The sequence below is a fragment of the Copadichromis virginalis genome, linkage group LG3 (genome assembly GCF_057382275.1).
Source record: "Copadichromis virginalis isolate Kocher_CV1m ecotype Utaka linkage group LG3, C_Virginalis_male_GT1.1, whole genome shotgun sequence".
In the NCBI taxonomy this organism is placed as follows: Eukaryota; Metazoa; Chordata; class Actinopteri; order Cichliformes; family Cichlidae; genus Copadichromis; species Copadichromis virginalis.
In genome coordinates, this window is record NC_140620.1 from 24,412,915 (window position 1) to 24,428,755 (window position 15,841).

Genomic DNA, 15,841 nt, shown 5'->3' on the forward strand with positions numbered 1-15,841 from the left:
ATTGGAGTTCAAGTTATTTTTACTTCCAATAGTGTTAACATACTACACAGGTCATGAACAAGATGTTTTTAAAATTTCATTGTAAGTGGATTAAAGCAGTTAATTAAAAGTAATCTAACATAAATGTAAATGCTGTAATTTGATTATTTTAATAAACTATGTAACTTGGATGGATTTGATGCTGGCGTGACCACAGTGCACACGTCTAATTTTGCTCACAGTGGTCCAAGGTACCGCTCAGGGAGTTTGTGTGTTCACTCAGACACATGAGAAATTAGAGGGAACATCGATCTAATGGTCATTAATCCTTGCCACAATCATCGGGGGTTGGAGTTGGAGAAGTGTTCCTTGTTTTTAAAATGGTGTTTGGCTTTATTGATACCCCTTCTTTAGCTTAGCCCTGGCTGTATTGTAGGCCTGTGCATCTCCGGACCTGAGGGACATGTTGCTTAATTATTATTACTCCACCTTGGTATTACATACCAATTCTCCACCTTGGTATATAATACCAAGGTGGAGAATTATGTTACATAAGAATTCAAAAAGTTCACACACAAAGACACATAGAAAATACAAATATTTATTTCCAAATGCAAACATAGTAGACCTGTGTTTGTAGAATAATTAAACGTAGGTGGTACCGGTGTCTAAACCAGACATTGTGAGAGGGTTTTAAAAGAGAGCAGTTAGGGTGTCCTGCACTGTTCATATAGATTAACTCGGCTGATATGAATACAGTACAAGGGGGTATCTTTCTGGGTATTTTTCTTAAAATAAAGTAATTTCAGCTAGAAATGAGTGAAACACGAAACAATCCTCCAGTCTTTTCTTTAGTACAAGTAAACCAAAGTACATAATATGACAGAAGTTCCTGTATACAGTGTGCTAGACAATATATAATCGCTTAAATGGCAGTGTATTATATAACTGTTTCATGCAAGCCAACCCGTTCTCACTCCCAAAGCGTAACATTTTACGCTAGGTGACAAATCGTCACCATATTACGTTTTCGGCTACCCACCACGTTCCTAAATGACGACCTCGGAAAAAGAGGAAATATGAGAACCGTCTGGACTGAACCTACACATGTTCGCTCTTTTTCTTCAAATCGCTTAGAAACACGCTATTTAACATCATTAAAGTCCTGGTTAAGGTCAGGAATAAGGTTATGGTCAGGGCTAGGGATAAGGTTAGGTTTAGGGCTGGAATACAGGGCTGGAACGTCTACTACCGCGGGAGCGTCATTGCACTGGATTCCAGCAATAACCCGCCGCGTACCATAAGAACGCCGAAGGTCTCCTTTCGCGTTCCTCAGGAACGCCGCGGGACGTGACAAAACGTCGACATGTTACGCCTCGGGAGTGAGAACACTCTGTGCAAGCAGAGGTCAACTCGACTGAGTTCGACTCCATCATCAATTTTCATTCTTTAAAGCAACACTGTAATTATGTCTCTCATTTACTACTAACGCACTGCTTGTTGGCATTCACTTACAAAGACGAGGTGAGTCAGTAGCTGATAGATTGGCAGCCATGTTTTTGCAGAAATCTGAAACAATGCTATATATACTATATTTCTACCTTGACAACTAAAGTTTTTTCCAAAACTTTAGAGGTGGTGTCCTGTACTAGCAATGCATTCTTGGGCATGCCTTCCTCGTTCAGAGGGTCACCAGCTTAAAAAAAAAACCCATAATCCTCAATTATTATTATCCTCAATCAGTATTAATTTCATGTCTCTCTCTCTCTCTCTCTCTCTCTCATTTTTTGTTTTTTTGCTTGGGGAAAAACAAATCATTTGTCTTCTCTGTCCAAAATGTGAACATTGGCATCCTCAAAACAGTAACCTTTATGCTTTAGATGCAGATCTACAAGCAGATCCCACCTGAGATGTTTTCTACATGCCACTGTGAAGGGGGCACCATAATGGTCTGGGGAGCTTTTTCCCTCAGTGGAACAATAGAGCTTCAGGAGGTGCAAGGGTGTCAGCCGCTAACTATGTCCAGATGTTACAGAGGGCATCCTTCATGACTGAGGGCCCTCGTCTGTGTGGTAACAACTGGGTTTTTCAAAAAGACAAGGCTACAGTACACAATGCTCGCAGGACAAGGGACTCCTTCCAGGAGGATAACATCACTGTTTTGGACCATCCTCCGTGTTCCCCTGATCTAAATCAAGTTGAGAACTTCTGGGGATGGATGGCAAGGGAAGTTTACAAAAATTGACAACAATTCCAGACATTAACACAGAATCCTTTGGTAAGTGTATTCTTCATCAGAACTGCCTGTGTTTTGGTCATGTGTGTCAACAATTGTTGTTTTCTGTCTTTACCTTTGGTTGTCTCTTTTTAGGTCGTGAAAGAGGTGTTTTCTCTAGGGCCAGTTCATTTACTGGCAGCAGCATTGTCAAAGTTCAAGCTGAGAGTTTATGAAATACCAGCAGCATCAGTCATGATCGTTTCCAAAAAAATTGGTTCACTTTATCTTAAGAAATAAAAGTTGGAAGTTTAAGGTAACAGTAGTCCCAGTGGTAACCAGAGCACTAGTTGCGGTAAATCCCAAACTAGGTGAGTGGCTCCAGCAGATACCATGAATAACATCTGAGATCTCTGTCCAGAAGAGCGCAGTCCTAGGAACAGCAAAGATACTCTGAAGCTCCCAGGCCTCTGGTAGAGAACCCAAGCTTGAAGGATAAAGACCACCCACAGGAGTAAGGGGAAATAAGAGACTCATATTTGTCTCCCCTTACTTCAACTGTACAGAGACATCTAAAAAGTGCCCATTTTATTTGGAATATTATTAATAGAAGCCACACAGTAGTAAAAAACAAAACAAATGGGGGGGGGGGATCAAATTGTAATGCCCATGATGACATATTGTTTTCTAACTGTCCAAAGTCTTGGACTAGAAGGACATATTATTAACACCAGCAAGTGCAGATAAATATTTAATTCCCTAATTTTAATATATTGTGGAGTAGGGAAATTATTTTACTGCTATTGGTAAATAATCATCATTATTACCCTTGCATTAATAATATAACCTGCAGCATTGATATTGTATTCAGAGGTTTAAACAGTGTGTGTGTCTTTCAGAAAGACTAAGTTGCAGGCAGGAGTTGACAGGAAGTTGCAGAGAGTTTGCAGAAGTGAAAGCAGAGTCTAAGTTATTCTGAGGAGCAGGTTAGACGAGAATATTTGAATTACTAGGTTATTCAAATTGTCTGTTATACTTTTATATTCTTTTACTAAACTTTTAGTAGAAGTTCTTGATTAAAACATTTATTCAACATAGTACATGTAGTTTCAGTTAGGTTATTACACATAAGGATGAGCCTCTGGTCTGGTAAAAGGTCAGAAGTGCAACGGGTGAGATGAGAGGGCATGTAAGGTCAACACATACACACACACACATTAGTTAGACTCATTTATAGGTGAGAAGTTGGTCATGTTTGTCTCTGGAAAGAGGAACAGCGTCTGGCAGGATGTGGGGCTCGTGTTCCAGACGAGACGAAGACAACGTTCTTTTAAACTGTGTTAAGAGTCATTGTGGCTTTGATTTGACGTATGTATGTATTCTGTCTGTGACGTATGAAGGGGCGTCGTTAATTCAAACCCTGATGCTATAAAAATCTGTGTATGCTTTGATTAAGTCGAAGATTAATTCCTGTCTGCGTACAAATTAGTCTTCCCACGCGTGTATTCATTAAAATCAATTGTTTGACCAAGATCTTCTGGACCTGGTTGTTTGTACTCTCCTTCCTCAATTATGTGAACCTTAACAATATGTATATTATGACTGCTGAATATATATATGCCTTGACACAAGAGATGTAACACAGACAGATGCTTCACTGAAAGCTTTAATGTTGCAAAACAAGAAAAAACAAAGAAACAACAGTTTTGTAGGATCAATGCTGTGGTAACACAATCAGTCTGCTCTTGTTAAAGACACAAGACCTAAAAGACAATGCAGCTTTAGCTGATTTGTCATTTTGATGTTTAGATTGGTACCAAGAAAGGAAAAATGTAACTAGGAAAAGAAGTAGGAGCAAGCATAACACAAACACTATTATACATCGGTTTGTGTTTTACTGGAAAATTGATGCTTCAGTCTCAGCCTTGGTGTTTTGATATTTTCTTGGCACAGACAGATGGCCGATTTTCGTGACACTGCATATCATCCCAACACTTGGAATCTGCAAATTTCAAAACCAGAAATCAGTAAATTCTATTGCTGTCAGCGTTATTCGTGTTAAAATGACGTTAACGCCATACCGTCATTAACGCAGCAAATCGCCCTTAGCAAGTTAACGCAGCTCGCCCCATGCAAGGGGCTGCACACGGCAGCAAACCGTTAATGAACCAACCACACTGACAGGTTGATGCCATGCAGCCCATGCACGGCGTGAGCCACGGTAATGGCGTTAATGTCATTTTAACGAGATTAACGCTGACGGCACTAGTAAATTCATTTTTAAAAAAAATCATTCAGAAATTAGGCAATCATGTTAAATATTGTGCTTTGAATTACCGCCATAATTCATCTGCAGACAATCCTGCTTGCCACTATTATTAGGCTCTCCGGGGCACCAGTGTGTATAGTGGAAAGGGGTCCCATCACTCCACAGCCAAACATTTTCCTAGAAGACAGAAATTGATAGCATCATTTCGGGCAGGCCAAAAGATCATGCCTAGCCAAAGTCTTGTGAAATCAGCTTTATTTAATTGACATAACCAATGTAGGCAGCTGGTGAATCTCAAATATTATTTATTATATAATTTAAGCTGCTTTTAATTGATTCATGTCGATTGATTTTACATTTTGAGATAATGGTAATCTGTCATCATTAACCCTTTGAGACCTATTGGAGCAGGAATGCTTCGTTTTGCGTATCTATTTTTAAATACCGGTAGAACTGCAACCACATAAGTTAGCACATTATTATTTTTATTATTTATTTTTTTGCATAGCAAACCGGAGAAGTTGTACTTAAATCTTATGCATTCAGCTTGTTCTAGGTCACAGTTTCCTTTCCCATATGGCTTTGCAAAAATTGCATAAAAAGCACTTGCAGTAAAAAAAAAAAAAAAAAACCCATAATATTCCAGAAACACGCTTTGCTGATCTGATCAGCTGTTCGTAACACTTCCTATGTTAGAATAGACATCGGTGCGAACTGTCGCATGTCCGCCATTACCTGCTAAAACCGGAAGTGACGTCATATTTTGTGGGAAACTTAGTTTGGTTTTCCCTTAACGACCTTTATAAACCCATGCTGGTGCTTTTCTGTATAGTTTCTGGGATGCTTAGAACTAAAATTTCAGCGCTGGAAATAGTTTAGTTTGATGCACATGCTGTTTTCTTTGCTAATTTGCATTATACTATTTATTTATCATTATTAGTATTTCCCTGCAGTATATAAAAAAACTAATCTCAAAAATAAAACTATAAAGACACTCAAAACAAATTTCCTGTGGTTGGAAACTATTTTGTGCAACTATTTTGTATTTACAGTTTTGAGAGATAATATGAAATATGTGTAAAAACAAAACAAAAAGTATTTTATTTTTTGTGGACTTTATTGCAATTTATTTTTTTTTTTTGAATTTATGAAGTTAGTATAGACGTAATGCAGACATATTATTAAAATTTGGGCTATAATGGTTGTATTGATGTATAGCAACTTGAAATGCTCCCAAAAATGGGACTACAGCATGTAAAAATATAAAGATAAGCTCTGGCGTACTTGGTTCTACGGTAGGTCTTAAAGGGTTAAGAGAAACAGAAACATAACGTAATGATTTAAAAAAGTACCTCAGATGCATCAGTTCCTCCTATCCAAGTTTCTTTGTAGCCATGATCACCAGTCAGCTTCAGAATGTGATGGTACTCGCTGCTGCTGTGCACAGATGCAAGGTGTGCACCCATGGACAAGCAGTTTCTCTTCAGTGAAGAGTGACAGAGAGAGGTTTTTAAAGTCACAACGAGGCTAGATGTGTTTTAATCAAGTTTTGAAGACAATACAAACTAGAAAAATTTGCATTTCCTGCGAAAATGCAGTGTGGATGCTTAAAGCTGAAGCTGTATGCAAAAAGTAGCTGAAAAAGCTGAAAAGTTGCAGAAATTGTAAAAACTTTGCAGAAGCAAAAGAAGTTTGCTAAAATGGAATAACTTAGCAGAACTGCAATATCTTAGAGGAAACATAATACTTGGCAGAAATACAATAGCATAGCAGAATTTAGCAGAAATATTGTAACTTACCAGAAACATGATAACTTCTCAAAAATACAAGAATTTAGGAGAAATAGTATAAGATAACAGAAAGAATATATTTAGCCAAAAATACTTAAACATTACAGAAACACTATGATTTAGAAAAATAGTACAACAGAGCAGAAATATTGTGATTTACCAGAGACACTGTGATGAACTATGAATATTGTAATTTTAAATTAAGACTATGTTTTAGCACAAATATTATAATTTGGCAGAAATACTATAATTTAGCAGAAATACTATATTAAGCACAAATCCTATAAAAAGCAGAAATGGTATGATTAAGCATAAATACTACATTTAGTAGAAATACTTTGTTTTAGCACAAATCCCATAAAAAGCAGAAATACTGTACTATGATTTAATAGAAAGACTATAATTAATCAGAAATACTAAATTTAGCAGAAATACTATATTAAGCACAAATCCTATGAAAAGCAGAAATAGTATGATTAAGCATAAATACTACATTTAGCAGAAATACTATATTAAGCACAAATCTTATAAAAAGCAGAAATACTATATTAAGCACAAATCCTATAAAAGCAGAAATAGTATATTAAGCACAAATCGTATAAAATAGCAGAAATAGTTTGATTTAGCACAATAGTAATAAGTTAAACAGAAAAATTGGAAAAGCAAAATGGACAGCTGAAAAAATGCTGAACATGCTGAGGTTCCCTCAAATATACTTGTTAAATGACAAAAATCAGCAAAAAAATTTATGACTGCCACACAATTACAAATATGTACACATGAGGAAACACACATGCACAGAGAGACACACACACAAGATCCAATTCAGTCAACCAGTCTAAATATATTGAATTTGAATCTTACAATGGGATCATCCCATTAAAAGCCTTTCTCTCTCTCTCTCTCTCTCTCTCTCTGTCACACACACACACACACACACACACACACACACACACACACACACACACACACACACACACACACAGGGAGAGAGAAGTAAGTTTCTAGGTCAGCCTGGGAGCTGCTGAATTTGAATCCACCAATCAGAGAGCCTGTGTACTTTTTCCCGCCAAAACAGGTGCATCTTTTTACACACGCAGCAGAGAGAGGCACAGGATTATTGCAGCCTATTTCTCATAGTTAGGACTCCCCTCAAACAAATGACCGTAATTTCCTAACCGTAGGGGCTAGAACGGTCATTCTTACACCGTTTTGTTCAGAAGAGATGGGGGAATCTTCAAGTGTTGACAATTTAATATTAAAATATGAATTTTTAGAGATATATGACATGGATGACTTGTTGACTTAGAAGCCACGAATTCCCAAATATGCAAATTTGAATGCCTGAGACCACATATGTGATTGGCTGGCTGGGAAGCCGTGCAGGCCCTGATTTGTGGATTTGAATTCCTCAGCCCTCAGATATGATTGGCTGGCTTAGAAGCCACGAAGGCCCCAATATGCAAATTTGAATGCCTCAGGACACATATTTGATTGGCTGGGAAACTGTGCAGGCCCTGATTTGAAAATTTGAATGTCTCAGTCCTCACAGAGGATTGGCTGCCTGGGGACCTGGCAGAAATATATAGAAATACTATTATTAAGCATAAATACTACATTTAGTAGAAATACTATGTTTTAGCACAAATACTATAAAAAGAAGAAAAACTAATTTAGCAGAAATACTATATTAAGCACAAATCCTATAAAAAGCAGAAATACTATAATTTAGAACAAATAGTATAAAAAGCAGAAATACTATAATTTAGCAGAAATACTATGTTAGGCACAAATCCTATAAAATAGCAGAAATACTATAATTTAGCAGAAATACTATATTAGGCATAAATCCTATGAAAAGCAGAAATAGTATGATTTAGAAATACTGTATTTAGCACAAGTACCGAAAAGTACCAGAAATACTATGATTTAGCAGAATAGTAATAACTTATTGAAACACAAATGCACAGAGGGACACACAAACACAGGCTCTAATCCAGTCAACCAGTCTAACTATGTTCAATTTAAATCCTACAATGACATGCTGTCAAATAAGGGCAGGGTCCTCTCTCTCCCACTAAACACACACACACACACACACACACACACACACAGGGAGAGAGGACTAAGTTTCTAGGTCAGCCTGGGAGCTGCTGAATTTGAATCCACCAATCAGAGAGGCTGTTTACGTTTTCCCGCCAAAACAGGTGCATCTTTTTACACACGCAGCACAGAGACATAGACCTGCTTCTTTCAGTTTATTTCACATAGTGAGGATTCCCCTCAAACAAATGACCATAATTTCCTAACCATAGGGGCTAGAGCGGTCATTCTTACACCGTTTTGTTCAGAAGAGATGGGGGAATCTTCAAGTGTTGACAATTTATCATTAAAATATGAATTTTTAGAGATATATGACATGGATGACTTGTTGACTTAGAAGCCACGAATTCCCCAATATGCAAATTTGAATACCTGGAGCCCACATACATGATTGGCTGGCTGGGAAGCTGTGCAGGCCCTGATTTGTGGATTTGAATTCCTCAGCCCTCAGATATGATTGGCTGGCTTAGAAGCCATGAAGGCCCCAATATGCAAATTTGAATGCCTCAGGACACATATATGATTGGCTGGGAAACCGTGCAGGCCCTGATTTGAAAATTTGAATGTCTAAGTCCTCACAGAGGATTGGCTGCCTGGGGACCTGGCAGAAATATATAGAAATACTATGATTAAGCATAAATACTACATTTAGTAGAAATACTATGTTTTAGCACAAATACTATAAAAAGCAGAAATACTATAATTTAGCAGAAATACTATATTAAGCACAAATCCTATAAAAAGCAGAAATACTATATTAGGTACAAATCCTATAAAAAGCAGAAATACTATATTAGGCACAAATAGTATAAAAAGCAGAAATACTATAATTTAACAGAAATACTATGTTTGGCACAAATCCTATAAAAATAATAAATACTATAATTTAGCAGAAATACTATATTAGGCACAAATCTTATGAAAAGCAGAAATAGTATCATTTAGCAGAATAGTAATAACTTACAAAATTACAAATATGAAGGCATATTGAAACACAAATGCACAGAGGGACACACAAACACAGGCTCTAATCCAGTCAACCAGTCTAACTATATTCAATTTAAATCCTACAATGACATGCTGCCAAATAAGGGCAGGGTCCTCTCTCTCCCACTAAACACACACACACACACACACACACACACACACACACACACACACACACACACACACACACACACAGACAGACACAGAGGGAGAGAGCTGCCGAATTTAAATCCACCAATCAGAGTGGCTGTTTACGTTTTCCCGCCAAAACAGGTGCATCTTTTTACACACGCAGGACAGAGAGGCACAGGATTATTGCAGCCTATTTCTCATAGTGAGGACTTCCCTCAAACAAATGACCATAATTTCCTAACCGTAGGGGCTAGAGCGGTCATTCTTACACCGTTTTGTTCAGAAGAGATGGGGGAATCTTCCAGTGTTAACAATTTATCATTAAAATATGAATTATTAAAGATATTAGACTTCTAATGCACCATAACTGAGCAGAGCGAAGCAAAAACTGCCTTGACTTGCCCTCAAACAACGCTTTCTAACTCTAAATCTATTTGGAGTATCGATATCATTCTTTCACCGTAAGAGACAGCAGGCTTTGGTGAACAGTCAGAGAAATTTTCAGGTCTCTGTGGAAATCCAACAAAAAGTTATGACGAGAGAAAAAAGTGGTTCATTTCCACAGTTTGAAATCTGAAGAAATCTGAGCGAAGGACAAATTTCCTACCCTCAAACAAGTCCAACTCATTTCAGAACGGTAATAGGTGAGAAAGAAATTCTTGAATTGTGAGCGTCAGGAGTGTCTGAAGATATACCGGGACAAGCCTCATGTCTTAACTTTGCTTCGTTAAGGAGATATGACGATTCGAATATGCCTCTCATTACAGAAATGCAGCGATGATTTTGAACAAGCTCTCCATTCACTTTATATGGAGAGTTTTCTGACATTGTGTTAGTCTGAGGAGATTTGCAAAAATTCTATAAATCCCACAACAATGATAGTGACATTTTCTGAAAGCCAGCAAAAATACCTACGTTTTGATGTATAATTTGTGGAAGTTGAGTGAAAATTGAGCAAGTAGCAAGAAGTTGTTCGGACATGAAGTGAAAATTGCAAAACCTTCAGTGACACACTGGAAGCCAAGAGCATAGCAACCATAACAACGCATGTATTTTGTGAAAAATCACAATTTTGCAACTCAAAACTTTAAGAGGCATAAAAGTAAAACGGTAAAAGATTTGAAAAAGCTGAATCATACATGAATAGCCCAATAATTTGTGAACATTTTAAAGTTTGAATGGTTTTTCTAGGCGAAAGTATGAGGAAGTAGTTAAGTTTCAAAAACAAGCAAAATTTAGCAGAATTGCAGAAGTTTTCCATTCATTTCAATGGGACAAATTAAAGGAAAAAAGCTTAATATTTTAAAAAGTATAATAGCAAAAAATAGCAAAAATCATAGCGCAAATTAGCAGAAATAGCAGAATAGTTTAAAGTTTGAACGGTGAAAATAGCACAAAAATTGTGGAAGTAGTTAAAGGACGAAAAATGAGCAACTTGAAGAATAACTAGAAAAATTTGCATTTCCTGCGAAAATGCAGTGTGGATGCTTAAAGCTGAAGCTGTATGCAAAAACTAGCTGAAAAAGCTGAAAAGTTGCAGAAATTGTAAAAACTTTGCAGAAGCAAAAGAAGTTTGCTAAAATGGAATAACTTAGCAGAACTGCAATATCTTAGAGGAAACATAATACTTGGCAGAAATACAATAGCATAGCAGAATTTAGCAGAAATATTGTAACTTACCAGAAACATGATAACTTCTCAAAAATACAAGAATTTAGGAGAAATAGTATAAGATAACAGAAAGAATATATTTAGCCAAAAATACTTAGACATTACAGAAACACTATGATTTAGAAAAATAGTACAACAGAGCAGAAATATTGTGATTTACCAGAGACACTGTGATGAACTATGAATATTGTAATTTTAAATTAAGACTTTGTTTTAGCACAAATATTATAATTTGGCAGAAATACTATAATTTAGCAGAAATACTATATTAAGCACAAATCCTATAAAAAGCAGAAATGGTATGATTAAGCATAAATACTACATTTAGTAGAAATACTTTGTTTTAGCACAAATCCCATAAAAAGCAGAAATACTGTACTATGATTTAGTAGAAAAACTATAATTAATCAGAAATACTAAATTTAGCAGAAATACTATATTAAGCACAAATCCTATGAAAAGCAGAAATAGTATGATTAAGCATAAATACTACATTTAGCAGAAATACTATATTAAGCACAAATCTTATAAAATAGCAGAAATGCTATGAATTAGCACAATAGTAATAAGTTAAACAGAAAAATTGGAAAAGCAAAATGGACAGCTGAAAAAATGCTGAACATGCTGAGGGTCCCTCAAATATACTTGTTAAATGACAAAAATCTGCAAAAAAATTTATTACAGCCACACAATCACAAATATGTACACATGAGGAAACACACATGCACATAGAGACCCACACACAAGATCCAATTCAGTCAACCAGTCTAAATATATTGAATTTAAATCTTACGGTGTGTTCACACCGAACGCGATGGACGCGAATAAAACGCCCCAAACGCCCCTAATTTGACGCGTGTACATTCGCGTCTCAACGCGTGTCCAAGAAAAATCCATCGCGCGTCAAAATATGATATTTTGACGCGCGTGAACCGGAAATGTGGGAGGAATGTGGGAGGGAGTTGTGCCAGACCGGTATCTTTGCAAGATGGCAGCTATCGAGCTAGCGCTTGAAGAGAGAGTCTCCCTTCTCTATGTACTGTGGAGAGCAGAGCAGCAGCGTAAAAGACGTCCTCGCCGTACCTGGGTCCATCAGGTCCTCCAGAGGCGTGAGCAGTTTGGTGAGTTTCACCACTTGCTCCAGGAGCTGCGCCTGGATGACGGCCGATTCCAGCGCTATCACCGTCGGCCAGTTTGAGGACCTGCTTTCCCTCGTCGGTCCCAGCATTGCCTGCCTAGACACCAACTACAGACGCTCAATCCCACCTGCAGAGCGCCTGTCCGTCTGCCTGAGGTTAGTAAAACTATTTAATACGGTAGTCCTTTATTGATATCTGTGCTAATATGCTAATCCATCCAGTTATACACGGCTAACATGGATGTGCTATGCTAACAGTGAATGCTGTCGGTGTTTACTGAAAGCAAACTGTGGTACAGAGACGACTCTTTATAATATTTCTAGTGATACTCAGAAGGTCTCATCAAGTCCCGATTTAATTCGATTTATGCTGTTATCAGTGTTTGCATGATAGCATGGCTGTGGTGTCACATCAATGTATGCGCTCGGTGTTTGCTGATATCAAACTGTAGCATTAGGACCACTGAGTTAATCTTTGTAGTGATACTCACTCCTTTTTATTTAGACCTGGTTTAATTCTGGGATAGTTGAATATTTGTATATAATCCCTGCAGCTGTCAGACTCTATAGCAGGGGTCACAGCCTTTATTAAAACAGAGTTAGATAAAACCGTGAACAGTTTGGTTCATCTCTAGTTACATGGTTCTATCTTGATAAGCTGTCTTATCACAGATTAATTTTTCAAAAATATTAATGATTTAAGCAAGGAAAGGGCTACATGTCAACACACAACTCTTTATTTCTATTAATGTCTTACTTCATTCCTACCTGATTGACATGTTTAGGAATTATGAGTGATTGGCTCACTGTAGTTGTGAAAGTTGCTACCAATCAAATTATGATATGTTAAAGTTAAAACAAAACACAACTGTTTTAGATATTATCTAATATACATTTTGTAATTATCCTTATAATTACAAAATGTTTTATGTAAGATTCATGTTTTGTGATTTAAATCTGACATCACAAAAGTATTTTGGAATTTGAATAATGTATTTTGTAACTGCAGTACACATAATACTGATTTTGAACAATTTTGTCCAGGTTCCTTGTCACCGGGGACTCCTTCAGGACCATCGCGTTCAGTTTCAGAGTCGGTGTGTCCACGGTGAGCCAGATCACCCCCCAGGCAGCGACGTCCATCTGGGACTGTCTAGTGGACGACTTCATGGCTGTGCCTTCACCTGGAGACTGGCGCTCCATCACAGAGGGATTCCAGGAGCGCTGGAACTTTCCTCTGTGCTGTGCAGCTCTGGATGGGAAGCACGTCCAGACAAAGGCACCCCATATATCATATAGGAGACACACACATTGATATACACTAAATATTCATTTCATTTCTTTTTTGTGGTGCCCAAATTGATGCACCTGCTTGATTTTGTTTAAACAATTATTGCACACTTTCTGTAAATCCAGTAAACTTCTTTTCACTTCTCAAATATCACTGTGTGTGTCTCCTGTATGATATTTAACTGACATTTTTTATTGTAACAACCAACAATTTATACAGGAAAATAATGTCTATTAACAAGGTTGCCCAAACTTCTGCATCCCACTGTATCAGTATATTTTGTCATTAGTATAATATGAAATAAATTCTACATGTGTCAAGTTGTGTGCCAACATTTGCTGTGTAGTAGAACTGAGACATTAGTCATTATAAACATTTATTTGAAATAATATTAAAAGTCTCAAACAGAAAAACATTAAACATAAATATATAAAATATAAGAATTTACAGAGAGACAGGAATAAAAAGGACCAGCTGCTCTCCAGAGCAGGAACAAGGCTGAGGAGGAAATGCTCCATTGGAGACTGGTGTGGCCTCTTCAGGGACTCCAGGGTGGCCAGCTCCACCGCCGATGGACCGTCCTGGGACCCGTCCCTCATCTGCCTCGGAGCCGTCCTCCTCTGTGGGCCTGTAAAACAGCACAAAACACAAAGAAATGAGAAGGCTGCTACTAGATTTTAATTTCAACATTGAAAAAAAAACAAAACAATAACAGGATATAATCAGATTGGTTGTAGATATTTAGTAAAGGTGATCACAAGGGAATCCCACCGACTAAAAAGGTATCAGTGCTTGCTGTACATATCTGTGGGTGCAGCAGCAGGAGCTCAGGGACTGGGGATGCTCTGCTGCAGAATCAGTTGGTTCTATCAATACAGTATTAAATGTTAACAGGTTGGATATAATAATCGTAGAGTAGACAGTGGTCCCTCATTTATTGCAGGGGTTCTCAGAATAACTAGCCCCTGGTCACAGTTCTCACAATTGATTCTCAAAGTGCAAACCTTTGTAGATTGCAAAACGTAAAAGTATTATTATGCCGCGGTTTGTCTTCATCTGCCCGCCACTTTCGTGCGCCTTTTTCCCTCACGGTGCAGGTGTCTATTTCCGAATGAGGCTCATAGTTATGGGTGTTTTTGTGCTGTTTTTTCTATTGGACGCGATGGTTATCAAAACCAAACGTGATAAATTTGGCAAGCGCAGGAGACGACACGGAGCAGATTTGTCAATCAGGCTGCAGAATGCAATGCTGTACTGTGCAATAAAAAATCAGCGAAAAAGCAAAGCAGTGACGGATGAACAGCGGGACCACTGTGTGCTGTTTATTAATAAACAATAAAATATATTCCTAAATGACAACATGCATAAAAGCAGAACGGTATTTGTATGTCAGTGGGAAAATAGCGGTGGCTTGCTAGCTTTTGTGCGGCTTCCCCGGGTCAGTGAAAACTTTCAAAAGAGAAATGAATGAACTTACCAGGTTGCCCGATCTCTTCACATATCTTCCTCCAAGCTCGGTCCTTTTTATTCCTGTCTCGGTACTGAAAGCAGCTGGTGTTGTACAGCTCCGAGTTGTTTGCTACCGCATTGATTAGCCTTCCCCTCCATTGAAGTATGAAAGGCTTTGGCTGGATCTGCCCCTTTGACCTAGGTAACAGCCACGTCACCAGGCTCCTGATTGGTTGTCGCGGCGCGATTTGACGCTGGAGTTCAGATTTTTCCAACTCGAGCGGTAGACGCGAAACGCGCGTATGCACAAAATGCAACACAAAAACTCACGCGCGTGGTTTTATTCGCGCGTCAAACGCGCCAGACGCGCTACACTGACGCGCGTTTCACGCGTTTTGGCGTTTTCGCGACGCAAATCTGCTTCCGAATTTTCGCGGGACCCGCAATCGCGCGTCATCGCGCCTTTCCATTGACTTTACATGTAAACCTGACGCTCTATTCGCGTCCATCGCGTTCGGTGTGAACACACCGTTAGAATGAGATCATCCCATTAAAAGCCTCTCTCTCTCTCTCTCTCTCTCTCTCTCTCTCTCTCTGTCACAGACACACACACACACACACACACACACACACACACACACACACACACACACACACACACAGGGAGAGAGGACTAAGTTTCTAGGTCAGCCTGGGAACTGCTGAATTTGAATCCACCAATCAGAGAGCCTGTGCACTTTTCCCCACCAAAACAGGTGCATCTGTTTACACACGCAGCAGCACAGAGAGACACAGGATTTTTGCAGTCTATTTCTCA

The 15,841-nt window shown here is 38.2% G+C and overlaps 2 protein-coding genes and 1 long non-coding RNA gene across 3 annotated transcripts in view; 1 reads left to right on the forward strand and 2 right to left on the reverse strand.

Annotated features, from left to right (window-relative positions):
* Positions 1–3,842: 3,842 nt before the first annotated feature.
* Positions 3,843–15,841, reverse strand: part of LOC146713577 (type-2 ice-structuring protein-like) — a 124,887-nt gene continuing 112,888 nt past the window's right edge. The window contains exons 5-7 of the mRNA XM_085448892.1: positions 5,816–5,944; positions 4,532–4,640; positions 3,843–4,196 (exon numbers count right to left, since the gene is read on the reverse strand). Coding sequence (XP_085305018.1) covers positions 4,114–4,196; positions 4,532–4,640; positions 5,816–5,944 — 321 coding nt within the window. The 3' untranslated portion in view covers positions 3,843–4,113. The remainder of the gene's footprint in view (positions 4,197–4,531; positions 4,641–5,815; positions 5,945–15,841) is intronic.
* Positions 11,941–13,895, forward strand: LOC146713578 (uncharacterized). The gene is made up of 2 exons (XM_085448882.1): positions 11,941–12,440; positions 13,329–13,895. The coding sequence occupies exons 1-2, from the start codon at positions 12,181–12,183 to the stop codon at positions 13,597–13,599; spliced, it is 531 nt and encodes a 176-aa protein (XP_085305008.1). The 5' UTR covers positions 11,941–12,180; the 3' UTR covers positions 13,600–13,895.
* LOC146713579 (uncharacterized) lies at positions 13,641–15,552 on the reverse strand. Its single transcript, XR_014918094.1, has 2 exons — positions 15,053–15,552; positions 13,641–14,203 (listed from the first exon to the last, which is right to left on the reverse strand). It is a non-coding gene; the product is annotated as an uncharacterized LOC146713579 (long non-coding RNA).

Excerpts from the sequence above, each read along its gene's own strand:
- LOC146713578 (XM_085448882.1), top strand. The coding sequence starts at position 12,181 with ATGTACTGTGGAGAGCAGAGCAGCAGCGTAAAAGACGTCCTCGCCGTA. Across the intron at positions 12,441-13,328 it reads CGCCTGTCCGTCTGCCTGAG|GTTCCTTGTCACCGGGGACT; the intron begins GTTAGTAAAACT and ends AATTTTGTCCAG.